This window comes from Ammospiza nelsoni, chromosome 12 (genome assembly GCF_027579445.1).
Source record: "Ammospiza nelsoni isolate bAmmNel1 chromosome 12, bAmmNel1.pri, whole genome shotgun sequence".
Lineage (NCBI taxonomy): Eukaryota > Metazoa > Chordata > Aves > Passeriformes > Passerellidae > Ammospiza > Ammospiza nelsoni.
Genome location: NC_080644.1, coordinates 7,326,900 through 7,340,915, shown reverse-complemented (window position 1 = coordinate 7,340,915; position 14,016 = coordinate 7,326,900). Strand labels below are relative to the sequence as shown.

General features: G+C 55.7%; 1 protein-coding gene across 1 annotated transcript; it reads right to left on the bottom strand.

The window, feature by feature from the left end:
* Window positions 1–2,375: 2,375 nt before the first annotated feature.
* Window positions 2,376–12,875, bottom strand: TBC1D20 (TBC1 domain family member 20). The gene is made up of 8 exons (XM_059481050.1): window positions 12,729–12,875; window positions 10,306–10,491; window positions 9,106–9,189; window positions 7,482–7,668; window positions 6,619–6,720; window positions 5,608–5,749; window positions 4,854–5,041; window positions 2,376–4,720 (listed from the first exon to the last, which is right to left on the bottom strand). The coding sequence occupies exons 1-8, from the start codon at window positions 12,769–12,771 to the stop codon at window positions 4,447–4,449; spliced, it is 1,206 nt and encodes a 401-aa protein (XP_059337033.1). The 5' UTR covers window positions 12,772–12,875; the 3' UTR covers window positions 2,376–4,446.
* Window positions 12,876–14,016: the final 1,141 nt, after the last annotated feature.

Genomic DNA, 14,016 nt, shown 5'->3' with positions numbered 1-14,016 from the left:
TGACAGTCACCTGCCCTCCATCCCTGTCCATGGGGAAGCCAAAGCCCCCAGGTACCAGCAAGGCCTGAGGCCACACTGAGGGTCTCGCATCACACGTGTGCTTTGCTGACCCTGCAGCTCAGGGCTCAGCTTCCGTTCCTAGGGGGGACACGGGTCCCAGTGGTCCCCTACGTGCTGTGCATCACCCTGGAGCCAGGGTGATCCCTCCACAGACTGTCAGGCGAAATATTTCCTCAGGAGCAGGTTCTGGGTCGCTGCCAGAACCGGAGCCAGTGCCGGGGTCTCCTGCCCTGGCCGCAAGCACAACATCATCCGCTTTGTCCCCGTCCTCACCCCTGTCCCCCTCCTCGAGTCTCGCCGGGTGTGTTTGTCAGGGAGAACCGTCGTGGACAGTGGTGGATTTTCTGTGCCGTGTGGTTGTAGTGCTTAGAGACCCCCCCAGCGTGCGGCCCCTCCCGCTGCGCCCCCGCTGCCCGGTGCTGGCTGGCGTGCGTGTGCGAGCGTGTGTGCGTGCGGCATCCCGTCATCACTCCAGACAAAGCGAATAATAATAATAATAATAATGATAGTAATAATAAATAATAAAAATAAACCAAACCTCTCTCAGGAAGCAGCTGCCCTGGCGGCGGCCGAGTGGGCCGGGGGTACCCGGAGCTGGCGGGGCCCCGGCGCAGCCTGCGGACGGGCGCCAGCGCTCGGGGTCACCTTTGTAGTGTTGTGTTAGTGAAGGGTCCCTGTGTCTGTTATCTTGGAGAAACAGGATTTTAGCCGAGGGGCAGTGACGACCCCATCAGGGTCTGTCTTGGGGGTGTGTGACATGGCTGGCCCTTGCTCTGCAGAACCTCGGCTAACAATGATCCTGACTGTTGTGATTATGGAATAAAGTGTGTTGGTCTGCTCTCCACGGCTCTGGCTCCTTCTGTGCTGCCTCACTCCTCCCAGGGGAATTTGGGCTATGTGAGGTCTCCAGGGAGATGTGGGATTTCCAATGGCCAGCATCCAGCTTCCAGGCATATCAGTTCCCACCCTGAGCCCGGTTCCTACGGGCTCTCCTGCAGCCGGGAGGTTCACCCTCATCCGTCGGAGTGGGCTGGGCGTCCCTGGGAGCAGTGTGAGCATGTGCACGTATGTGCACGTATGTGCTGCGCACATGCAGCCCCTCGCCCCACCCGAGTGTGTGTGGGCAATCCCGGCGCCGCCCCCGGTTCCGTTCAGCCGGGGGAGGGGAGCGAGGGTAATCGGGGAGGGGGAACTGGAGAGGGAGGGAACCGGGGGTGCTAATCCAGACCCACAGGAGGGCCCGGGGGGGCCGGGGTCACGCGCCACTTGCATCACACGCAGACCCCCGCCGCCAGTCTCACCGCAGCTGTTGCCACGGCAACAAGAGGAGCCCAGAGCATCCCCGGGTACCGCCAGCCCCTCCCGCTGCCCTGGCGCTGCCGGGGACCGGGCTGTCCCCGAGGGAGGGAGAAGTGCAGGGGTTGCCCATGCCACGGTGACCCCCCAAGTCTGCAGGCTGCCCCCAGCACCGCCCAGGGCTGGGCGGTACCACAGGGGCAGCAACGTTCCAATGTGGTGTCACTGCAGCCCCAGCAATGGGATTCCTCTCTGTGCAGGGCACTGCTGGGAGCAGGGAGGACCATGGGACAGCCACAGTCAGAGCTCACTGGCCATCACCAGTGCCCCCATCACTCTGGTAAGGTCAGGGCCACACGGGGCTCTTGTCTAATGTCCAACATGGCCCACACAGGCACATGCACCCATTGCCACTGGCCTGCTTCTGTGTCACATGAGGCAGTGGCTTCTTGGCTACCCCAAAGGTGCCACATACCTCCTGCCACCACTCTTCCAAAGGATGTTCCTCCCAAAGGGATTCAAGCACTGTTGAGAAAATGGTTCCTGGGGAAGCCACAGGCAATTAAAATCAGCCAGCAGGACTGCCAGCCTTGAGCCATCCAGACAAAACCACTTCCAGCCTGGCCAAGGCGGCTGCACCACCCCAGCTCAGCAGAGCGTGCCCTGGCAGTCGGGCACCGTGCCCGGGATCTCCTCCTGAGCCGGGCACCCAGCCTGGGGTACAGGGCAGCCTGGCAGGTCAGGCTATTTCCAGCCCCACGCTGCTGATGGGGGGGACACCCTGGAGAGCCAGAGCACACACAAGGCCTGGCACTGGCCCAGAGGGAGGCAGATGGATGGAGAGCAGTGACCGGGGCACGCACACACCCTTTGGCTCTGCTCCTGCTCCTCTTCCCACGAGGCTGCTGGGTGTGAGGCCACACTGAGCTGGCCTGGCCACTGCAGGGAAGGTGCCAGTTCTGGGCCCCAGGGTGCCACAAGAGCAGATCTGGCAGCCCTGGTCTGTGGAGGGCAGGAAGTGTGTTTAGTAACTGTTTATTTTACAGTTTTAGGGCTAGTAGAAATCTGCATTTACAGGGGGTGTATAAGTCTTTGTACAGAGTAACTGAAGCACCCTGGTCTCCTCCCAGGCCTTTCTCCCCCCACTGGGGACAACACAAGAACTAAAGTGCATCATGGCCAGGGAATGAAGGGGCTGCAGGGGCTCCTCTGGGGAGCTCCAGCCATCCCATCCTTCAGTGTAGTGTACAGAGCAGTCCTGGGCCCTCCAGCAGCATTCCCAGGTCACCACACTCTCCTGCACCAATGGTTTCTAAAGTGCTAAGTGGCCCAGCCCCCAGTCCTGTTCTGCTGCTCTGGGGATGCCAAGGGGCCAGGAACGGGCTCTGCCTTCAGCCACACTGGGAGGAGCCCCTGAGCAGCCCCAGGTCTCTCCAAGGCCACTGGCACCACTGAGGAGAGGAGGGAACAGGTCTTGCTGCCTGCCTGGACGAGGCAGTTTCACCCACTGCACATTTCACCTGCAGAGGCAAAGGGAACTCCTGCTCAGAGCTTCGTGGGAACACAAGTCAGGAATGAAAACTGCCCACCTGCCCTCTGGCCAGAAAGGCACATCCCTTCCATGAGCAAGGGCCTGGGGGCAAACCAGAACACACCCAGGGCGGTTATGGACCAAGATGGGTGGGAGTGGGGGGTGCTGAGCTTTGCAGGGCATGAGTTTTCTTCTCTATCCCAAAATCCCTTCCACCAACACCTCCTTTTCAGGTGTGCAGCCCCTGGGCATGGCACAGATGGCTTTGGGCACAACAGAGCAATGGTGGGGCAGCGGGAGGGAGATGTGAGGGACAGGTAAGGACACTTGAGGGAGATTTAGCAGCTTGGGGGAGAGGTAGAGGCATAGAGTGTCTATTGGCTCTGTCTCAGTGGGACACTCAGTTGTCTAGAAGGATTTGCTGCTTAGCTTGGAGGGCAGGGAGCGCTGGGACTGCCAATGGAACTGGTGGGGAGATGGGAGCTATGCAGGGGTCAGGGTGCCCTTTCTGGGAAACCCCTCATGTTATTTCCAGAGGTCATGCTGAAGCCTGATCAGCTCGTGGGGGAGGTTTTTGTCACATTTCCTAGTGCAACAACTTCTATCCTGTGTAAAGTGTTTCACAAGGTGGAGAAAGCCTTTCTCGCCATGGGCATGGTAATGTCCACTTCCAGAGCTGTTAAAGAAGTCTGCAAAGGGTGTTTACAGTGCCACTAAGGCTTGTGGTAGCATAACCTGGCACATGACACTGCACACCTTTGGCAGGGTGACCACACTCGTGCTCACTTTACTGACCCCAGATATGGTCACAGCACTGCCAGCACAGCAGTGGCAGTGCCTGAGAGCTGGGGGGAACTAAGATCTGCTCCTGGCCCCTACAAGCAGATCAGGCTGCAAAAATGTGGGAGCAAAAAGAGCCAGGGAGTGTTACACACTGAAGAGAAGCTGAGAGCATTGTGCTGGCCAGGGTGTGGGAAAGGTTTGGCTCTGCTCAGAGGGTGCTCAGAGGACAGGGAAGAGCTGGAGCACCGGCAAAGCTGAAGGCAGATCGTGGGGCACACTGGAGCAATGAAGAGCCAAAGGGCTGCCCTGTTCCTCAGGAGTGCAGTGCCCTCTACCCTCACACACGCAAGCACCCAGAACAAACCCTGTTGGACACTCCTGCAGGCAAAGATCTGCTCTCACTCCCACTGGTTTTCCCCAGTGGAGTACACAGGATCATTTGGGCACAGCCCACACGCAGCTCTCCCTCTGTACAGTCACCTGAGCACAGCCTGAACTGCCAAACTTGTCCATACCTCTGGTTCCTCAGGAGACAGCAGGAGTGCCTGTCTGCTCACCCTTGCACAGGGAAAGGGGAACAAGGTGAGCATGGTGTGGGGAACCGTCCTGCTGGGCTGGTTCCCTCAGCCTCTGTCACAAAGGCCAAAAGCGTTACTGGACGCAGTAAGAATAAAAAATAATCTTCAGACAGGTCGTTTCTGGGCACGTCCTTCATCACACATCAGCCCTTCCTGCTGGGGGTGGATGCAGTGACAGCAAAGGCCCTTCCTCCGGCTTCAGGGGAAAATCTGCAGCTGAAACTTGGGTGCCCACTCCAGTGCACTCTTCACCATGGCCAGGGCAGCTGCTCCCAGGGCCACCGTCAGCCCCATCACTGCCAGCTTGACAAAGCGGTTGGTCCGGGGCTTTGTCAAGAAGGATTTTGTCCTCTCCTCGCCCCGGAGCCGCTCCTCCCCTCGGAGCCGCTCTCTGAAGCGTTGCCTCAACACAGTGTCTGGTCTCTGCTGCACTGATGCCAACTCAAAGTCCTTAAAAGTGGAAGCCGCAGTTCTGCAAGAGAAGGAACAGGTCAAAGAGTGTCCCCTGCTCACCCCTGGGAGCAGCCTCTGGTCAGGAAGATCCCCACAGGGAGGCCAGGCCTGGCAAGGGGATGCAGGGAGCACACGGGCTGCCCAGCACTCACCGTTCCGCCTGAGCTGCCTGAGCTGCCTCCTTGGCGAGCTCGGATGGTGGGAACTGGACAAAAAGGTCCCCGGCTTTGCTGATCAGAGACTCATAGGGAAGGTCCTGTGGGATCTGGGACAGGAGGTGGTGCACAGAGGCCATGTCACACTCACAGTCCAGAACTTCCTGCTCCCGGTGCAGCACGATCTGCAGAAGAGTGAGAGGAGGACAGACAAGGAAGTGGGGACAACTCCTAGGCAGATGCTGGCACTTGTTTCAGAGCCAGAAGAAAAAAAAAACACTTTACTTCCAGCTGAAAGACCTTCTTCAGGAGGACACACTGCAGTGAAGCATTCAGTGGGAAGACAAATGCCAAACCCCTTCTGAGACTCTGAGGCCATGGAAGCCTCTTTCAGGGCACTTAGGTCTGTCTGCTGAGCAGAGCCTGCTATTGGCAGGTTGGAGATGGGGGCAGAAGCTCAGCAGGGTTTGACTTCATGACTTGCCCTCTGCTATAGGAGGATGGGCAGGATGGAGGCATGAGAGGAAACAAAACCACTGTGTCCTGCTGCCTCCACAGTACTGAACTGGTAAAGCCTGCACATTTGGACACCCTCAGGCTGCCCTGAGTTCCCCTTGATCCCACCTGCCCTTCACCATCACCAAGGACATCAGTGCACCAGCACTGGGTTTGCCAGCCTCCCTCTGCAGCCCCAAACTCCTACCACCTCAGAACAGCTCATTTAATCCCTGACCATTCCATCAATACCTACCACAGCTGCAAAATAAATGGGCATCAGCGGGTGGCAGGCCAGGAAGAAGTCATATAATCGCACAACGTGCCTGAAGTCAGACAAAACGTGGCCAAACCAGGTGATCAGCCAGCTGAGAGCAAAGATGGTTCCCACCTCCGCACTACACACAGAAAGAGCCATTAGGTCAGCCTGGAAACAGAGATGAAATGCTCCCAAGCCAGCCCTGTGCTGCACAGCCATGCCTGGGGAAATAGAGCTGGCTGTCAGTGGAGCACTGAACCCCCCCAGAGCAGGAACTGCACCTCTGACAGAAAAAATTGTTTATCCCCTGTGCCACCCATGTGGCAAAGTGCTGCCACTATTTGTGTCACATCCAGTGGGGCCACAGCAGAAGCCAAATGCTGCTTTCAGGAGACCCTGAATTTGTCATGTATCATGGCACTGTCTGGCTTGCTGGCCTGAGGGCAACCAAAGTCCTGCAGCACAGACTGATGTGTGGGTTCCTTCCTACCCTGAGGGCTTACTAATTCTGGGAGTTTGCAATCAGGGTTGGTACCCAAGGACATTCTGGCTGTGAAAAAAACCACACACCTGCCCGAAAAAGGGCTCTGAACTGACTCTTCCCATTCACCTTCCTGCTTCTGGTTTGATCTTCCCACACCTGTGTGTCCCTAATGCAAAACCTGGGAATTATCCCCAGAACTAGCAAGGTCCCACCAGCCACACAAGTGGTCACATGAAGCAGTTGTAGCATTTGTACAACACTGTCCCCAAATCCCCAGCCCTCCCAACACAGACTGCAGACAAATGGGCTGAAGATGGCACCATGTAACACCCCTCCAGACAGGCATCACAGGGTTGAGTCTGCTCAGAAATGAGTGCCACATGCCTTTGGGGTGCCACCATCAGCTGTGGGACAGCTGTTGACTCCCTGAGGAAGCCACTGTGGTGCTGGGGATGTGTGGGTGAAAATGGCCCTGTGAACAGTAACCAGGAGAGCCAGGAGGCTCAAAGGGAACATCTGCATACCTCTGCATGAAGTCATGCACCTCAGGGTTCACCTGGTCTATGATGGGCATCAGGTAATTTAAAATGTGCTTGGTATTATCCATTGTTGAGTCCATAAAATCCCTGAGGAAAGATTTAAAAGAAGCTTTGTCAACATCAGCGAGCTCCCCCTCTAGGGAGACAGCAGAGGTGAAGCACATGCAATAAACAGCCTTGCTGGCAGGGTGGCCCCAGCCCCCAGGAATTCTGTCCCTTTGGAGCAGCCTCCTTCCAGCTTGTCTGGGACACACAGGGCTGACCTGCACACAGAACCCAGGCCCAGACCATCACACTGCTGTCAGCTGACACTTCTTATTTTGCTGCAGTGCACACAAGAACTGTAAAGCCTTTCCAGTAACCAAAATCTGACTCCTGCCTGGGAGAGGAGAGATAATCCCTCCAAAACACACAAGCTGGAAGCTTGCTCTTATTTCAGTGCACAAACAGGAAAGACTCTTCGTGTGGGGTACAGGACACTGGTAGTACAGACCATGCTGCCCAGGGCTATGCAAGGACAAGAGAGAGGCAGGAGCTGAGCCAGCCCAGAGGACTGGAGAGGCTCTGACAGCCACACAACCATGGATAATGCATGTGAGTTGGCTTTTCCAACTCCAAGAGATGCTATAAATTAACTGACAGCCTTCAATTATCCCTTCCCCAGGGCACATCTCCCTGCAAAGCCACGTGCTGTTGTGTGGTCAGGCTGCTCTCAGTCACCCTCTGGGTACAGGCATGACAGGCAGCTGCTTTAACCCAAGGCTCTGCCTTCCCAGCTCCCCTTCCTCTACCTGCACAGGCGTCCCCACAGCCTGAGGACACAGAGCTCCTCTCCTCCCACTGAGTACCTGAGATGATGTGTTGAGAGCTTCTCCACCAGTGCTGTGGCCAGCCTGTCCCCCACCACCAGCAGGAAGGTGACCACGATGTCATGGTAGCCCTGGTAGTAGTGCAGCTGGGGGTTGCGCTGCAGGACGTGCAGGATGATATCGATGAGCTCCTCCTGCAATCCTTCCCTCTGGTCATCTGGCATCCCTGTGGGAGGAACAGCAGAGGTGGCACAGCTGTGGCACCTACCAGTGCCCGCTGTGGTGTGCAAGGAGAGCACCTGTGCATTTACTAACCTGCCTGATCCCAAGGGATGTGCTGCATAAGGGGAGGGTGGTAAAACTGGCAGAAAAAACTATCCAAAGCCCTAACTGTCCTCCAAAACTCTGCAGGGCCAGGGGAATCTGGCCAGTTGCTGAGAGGTTTAATATTTAGATCTGCAGAATCCTTATCTGCAAGGAAGCCACTGTGGAGGACAGGAGCAGGGTTTACAGATGTTTGCACAGTGCTGCTGTGAAGAGAGAATTGTTCTACACATGCAGCACAGATGAGGATGTTTTAGTAATTTTTAATTTCCCGGGAGTTCTAGAAAAAAATTCAACAGGACCCATTTTCACAGAAACTATGCCAACTGCATCAGACTGCGAGGCCTCCACCAGCACAACTTTCTATCAGTCCCCTGCTAAGAGCACGTGTTTAGGGACAGGATGTCACAGGGAACATTGTTCCTGCCTTGCACAGCTGCAGCCAGCTTCTGGCAGCTCTTGTCAACAGATAAAACACCCAAAGGCCAAGCAGAGAGTCCCAGCAGAGATCCTGCAATGACAAAGTTCTCCTTTTCCTCTGCTTCTCTAATGCGGCTAAAAATAGGCAGGAGGCTGCCATTCAAGGGCAAAAAAATCCGTAGGAGCAGAGCCTCCAGGAATCAGGCCTGCACACAGCATCCATGCCTGCAAGAATCAGAGTGAATCAAGTGTTTATACAAAATAAAAGTGGCAGAAGGGGGAGGCAGATTCTGGCCAGAAATAACGACTGCTCTACACAGAGAGCTGCTGGATTTAGCATTTTATAAATAACACAAGGCACCAGCCTCCCATTAGAACTAAACAACTGCAAAACCATTTTGCTTCTAAATATTTTAAGTTCTGTTAAATTTGGTGCAAGAACCTGATTTTGAGACTGTTTTATACCAGAGGTTGTTCTAAGCACAGACAAACCCGCCTTCCCTGCCCCTGAACAAGACCATGGACTAAAATAAACTGAAGCAAATGGTATGTTTCTCAAGCTTTCCATCTGTCCTAATCTCAACAGGTCATGGTGCACCAGATCCATGCAGGATCCATCCTCTCTCTGCTGCAACTGCCTGCCAATAGCAGCCTCCTGGCAGAGGGGCACAGTGGGGCAGGGGAAGTGGAACGTTGGAAAAGCCACATCAAAAACCATCTGTGCAGAGACAGCTGAAGGAAACTGATGGCTGCAGAAGGGCTTCACTGCAAGAAGCAGCTGCTGGGAGCTCACATGGAAAATGTTTTCTAGAGGTCGGGCCCTTGGAGTAATAATGGAGTGTCACCTTCTGCAGTGTCCCAGGGAGGTGTGGGCCAGGAGAGCCCCATGGCAGAGAGGGAAGAGCAGAACCCCCCTCACCTGGCGGGAAGCGGCGCAGGGATCGCCGCACATCCAGTAGCACCTGCTGGTAATCCTTGTTGTCCTCTCGCAGCTCCTTCCTGGCTGAGGAAAAGAGGAACAGGATTAACATGAAGCACTGCAATGGTCCTGGGAAAGAGTGAGGTGAGGGAGCTGGGAAGATCCCTGCTCAATATGGATGTGAAGCTGCACACACCCCCTACTCCATTGCATATCCCCTTTTTCATGTCACACCTCAGCCCTGTTCCTGCACTTTCATTGCCACACACTGACACTAACAGCAAATGAGACAATTATTTCTTTAGACAACACATGCTAAAATGCTTAAACTGACAGCAGCACTCCCAGTACTCCTAGAAACATCTCTGCTCCACAGTTTTGCTGTGCAATTCAAAGTGTACTCAGCAGCAGCACTGGAGGAGTGCTGCGGAGACCATAAAGAATCCTTTATAAAACAGAAACAATTCAGAGGCAAATCTCACCCAGGGTTAGCTAAGGCAGTTAAAATAGAAAAGTTCAGTGGGGCAGCAAATTCCTTCTATGTGATCATGCAAAGTTAAACCTTGTCTTCCAGCAGCTCTGGTAAAGTCACATCACCCTAATGCCACCCAGCTCTGGACTGAGGTGGGGGGGATGCACATTTCCAAACAACCACAGAATCAAGAACAACAAAATCTGTCCTGGGTGACTCTAAAGCTACAGGACCTAGAGCTCCTGCATTGCTAAGGTTTAACAACCATGTGGGTACTTCACCAGGAAGGTTGTTGTCCCTGTGCCTGTTCTGACCAAAACACCACATGTGCTTCACACAACAAACTGCTGCCTAGGAGAGACACATCGGGAGAATTTTGGCCACACCAGGGCTCAGCACAGCCACCTCTTCATGGGAGCAAAACAAATCAAGTCTGATCCTTTCTGCTGCATGTAAACTTACTAATGCCCAGGGCCACACTGACTGCATCCACAATGAACTGATTCCATGACTATCACTAAAGAAAACAACAAATGTTGTGTTTAGAAGTCGTGTATTGTTTACATACAACCCAGTACTGGTGCTGCAGTGAGTCCCCTTTGTACACGAGCTTAGTGGGAAATACAACACACACAGGGAAAAGACAGGTCAGAAAGCACGTCCCTCCTCTAGGGACAAAGTTCACTGAGCTGTTCCTCCCAAGCAGGTGAGCCCAGGCTGTTCCATACCTGGAAGAGGGGGCAGGTCATCTGTGTTAACACTGAGCAGCTTTGGCCACACTTTGCGCCGGATCTCGTCGGTGAGCAGCCCGCCCTCGCTGATCGCCATCCGCCTCAGCTTTGCCACGTTGATGGGGTCGCTGTTCAGAGCCTGGTAAATCTCTGCCACTTTTCTTTTCTTCTTAGCATCAAAGTCTGCAAAAGGTCACAGAGACATGAGCTGACAGGCAGGGGCAGCACACAGTGGGGGCTAGCAATAGGCACTCACAGTGATGTCACACAAACACACACGGGAGATGACACAGGACAGTCACCGCACTGCCAGGACAGGGATGACTCTGGTGGGGACCCCTCCAGCTGAGTGTCCCCATTTCTGCAGGCTCAGCATTGGGAGCACCTCAAAGGGCACTCTCACTACTTCCCTATCCTGGGGGTCCCACTGTGGGGGGCACATGCTGCTCCTCCTGACACTGGAGCCACCACCAGTGCCCAGACAGAGCCCTTGGCTCCTCTCCTTCCCAACGGCTCACGGCTCCACACAGGATCAAGACAGCCCTGCAAACCCATCCTGAAACTCTTTGCTCTCTGATGCAACTGCCAGCTCAGATGTCAAGTGTTTCCTAAGATCAGCACTTAGGAAAGTGTTCAGAAAAAGTGTTCCCAAAACTGTGTTCCTACCGACTCCCAGGTGCAGCCGTCCTAGGAAGAAGCCTGAGTATTTCCACTGACAGCAACAGACACAAGAAAGGACATAATTATACCAGAGTTAAAGAATCATAAGCACATTGACTTCTCCTACAACAAACACATACCTGCCAGCCATCAGTACACACACAGCTCAGCCAGTAGGAAATAATTCCCACTGTTTTGAGGAGCACAGGAACTCAGGGCAGGGAGGGAAGGGGTAACACAAAAAGCACACAGTGCTCGGGTTAGACACACTTACAGGACACCAGAGAGCTTCCCAGGGAGCGGAGAAGGGACACTACTTCACACCACATGGTGGAATTTGTCACCGCTGCCTCATGTGAGGAAAGAGAGAAGCAGCCGAGAGCCACTCGATATCCCACACTGGAGGAGTTCCCAGTAAGGAGGCTTTGCTGAGCAGCTGTGGGAGCGGAGTGCAGGATGAGGCCACAAACACTGCCTTTCCCTAAAGGCTTTTCCCATAGATGCAACAACTCTTGGGATCCAAACAGGATTCGTTCTACAAGGGACGTGTCCAAATAGGATTTGGGGTGGGAGGAATTCAAAGGATTCCGATGGAGAAACAGCTGTTTCCCAAGGCCCTGCTCTCCCGGCAGATAGGGGAGCTCGTTCCTCTGCCCACGTGGCACCTCAGCCACTGCCCCGGCCCTGATCCTGCGAGCTCCTGGCTGGAAGTGCCGCTCTCAGCGAGGTCTGAAGGCAGCCGGCAGGTCGGCAGGCTGTTCACACACACGGACGCTAAGTAGGTCGAGCAGTGGATGCTGTTCCTTCTCAAAGACACTTTTAAAACACTTCTTGGATCAAAACAAGCTGTAACAGCCTAGGACAGAGCTCCACCTCCCTCCGAATTCCAAGATCCTGGTAACATTAAATCTCCTATCGCTCACACAGTGACTACAGTTTCTTTTATTTCCTTTCCGGCCCCTTGTGCAAGCAGAGTTATTTGCACAACAGAAGGCAGCTCTGCTCAGCCGGTTCCCTGTGCCCAGCCAGTTCCCTACCCCCAGCTGTTCCTGATCCCCTGCCACACGCACACACTGGGCTGTCACATACCGATGCCTGGGGAAGGAGGAGACAAAGCCTACGGGAGAAAGAACTGTTCAACACAAAGAACTTAAGGACTAGTGGCAAGGAAGAAGCAAATCTTGCGGGCTCCTCCTCTCAAACTTACTAATAAAGACCGCAATATTTACACTTTTCAAACACACAGGGGACAATAGCTGCGAGTATTACCAAAACCAGTGCATTGTAAAAAATGTTTTATGCAACCACAAGACTTAACTCGCAGGTTCACCCTAGGAAGAAGAGACACAAACGCAAGGTGAGGGCGGTCTAAAACCCACATGAGTCCGTGGGGGGTTCTGCACCGCTGCAGGCACCGGGCACGGACACACGGCCTCGCCAGCTCTGGCCAGCCCGGCGCTGCCGCAGAGCCCCCGGTCACTGCCGGGGACCGCCCTGGGGTATCAGCCGGGCCCGGCTGGTTCCTGTCCGCCCGAGCCCGCGGCGGCCGCACAGCCGCAGGGTGGGCCGGGCCTTTCGCTCGGTGCCGGGACCCCCGGGACCCTCAGCGCCCCCGGCCGCTCCCGCGGGGCGCCTTCGAGCGCAGCGCCGGCCCCGCCCCGCCGCCAGGGGGCGCCGCCGCGCCCGCAGGGGGCGCTCCAGCCCCCGCCCCCTCAGCGGAACCACCGCCCCCCGCCCGCCGGGCCCGGCCCAGCCCGTACCGTGGCCGCCGACGCCGTTGCGCGGCGGGCTCTGCCGGCCCATGTTCCCGGGCGCTGCGGCGCATTCCGGGCCGGACACCGGACCGGACCGGGCCGGGGCTCCGCGCTCCCCGCGCCGTCCGGTCCCGTCCCGCCCCCGCCCGCTCCCCCCGCCCCCCGCCCGCCGGCGCGCGGGCGGTACGTCACGGCGCCGCAGTGCGCAGGCGCGGCGCCGCTAGGCGAGTCACACGGGCGGAAGCAGCCGCGCATGCGCGAAAGGGGGCGTGCGGCCCGGCTGTGCCCGCCCCGAGCGCGCCTCAGGGGCTGCTTAAAACCCACAAAAACCAACCCCGAACCCTCCCGATGGCCGCCGGACGGGCCATTCCCAGCGCTGCCGGGGGCGGGTAACGCACCCACAATGGTGCTGCACACAGGGGCTGCTGCCACCACGCAAAAAAACCCGAAAACCCTCCGAACTCCCTCGTCAGTGCTTGCAGGGCACTGCTGTGAGGGCTTGTCCAGGCCACAAAGCTCCTTCCGTGCACAGTCCGTGCAGGGCCTGGCAGGCACTGGGGCCATCCACCACTCCCAGCTTCCTCTTCCATTCTTATCCTTATGCAAACCTCCCTTGCTTGGAATAACGAAAGAACTGGGTGCAATGTCCTGCATAGCTCAGAACCAGTGCAAACAAGCTGTATTTTGTCATACTGGGTGCTTTTACGGTACAGCACATTGAGGTAACAGTCAACACAGTCCAACTTTCACATCACTTTAGGATATAAAAGATTAAGTACAATGGATTTCCACTGGATGAAGGCATGGAGGAGAAAGCTATCCTGGTGTATGTGAAAAACCTCATCTCCCTGCTGGCAATCCTCACAGCAAGGGGCAGTGTTCCATGTCCCACAAATCAGTTTAATCCAGCCCACACGCCCCATCCTAAAATGAACTAAGCAACGTGGAAGCACATGTCCATCCTCTCCAAAGAACAGATGAGGGATGGGTGCCTGGGACAGGCAGGAGCTGCAGGCCAAGGCATCAGCACCCACTGAGGAACGCGAAGATCACTCAATGTCCACGGGAACAACTGCTGCAATGGCTTTGGGATGAGGGGTCACTGAAAGGGACAGGTGCCACTGTGCCTGCAGCCACACCAGCTGAGCCAGCCTAGTGTTAGGTGACTGAAAACAAGTCACAGAAATCCAGTGAGTTGCAACAGGCAAACAACTAATAATTGGTTCATCATCTCAATTCCCCACCATCATGGCTGAGACAGAAGAGGGTTTTTTTGTTATGGCAAAAGATCCTT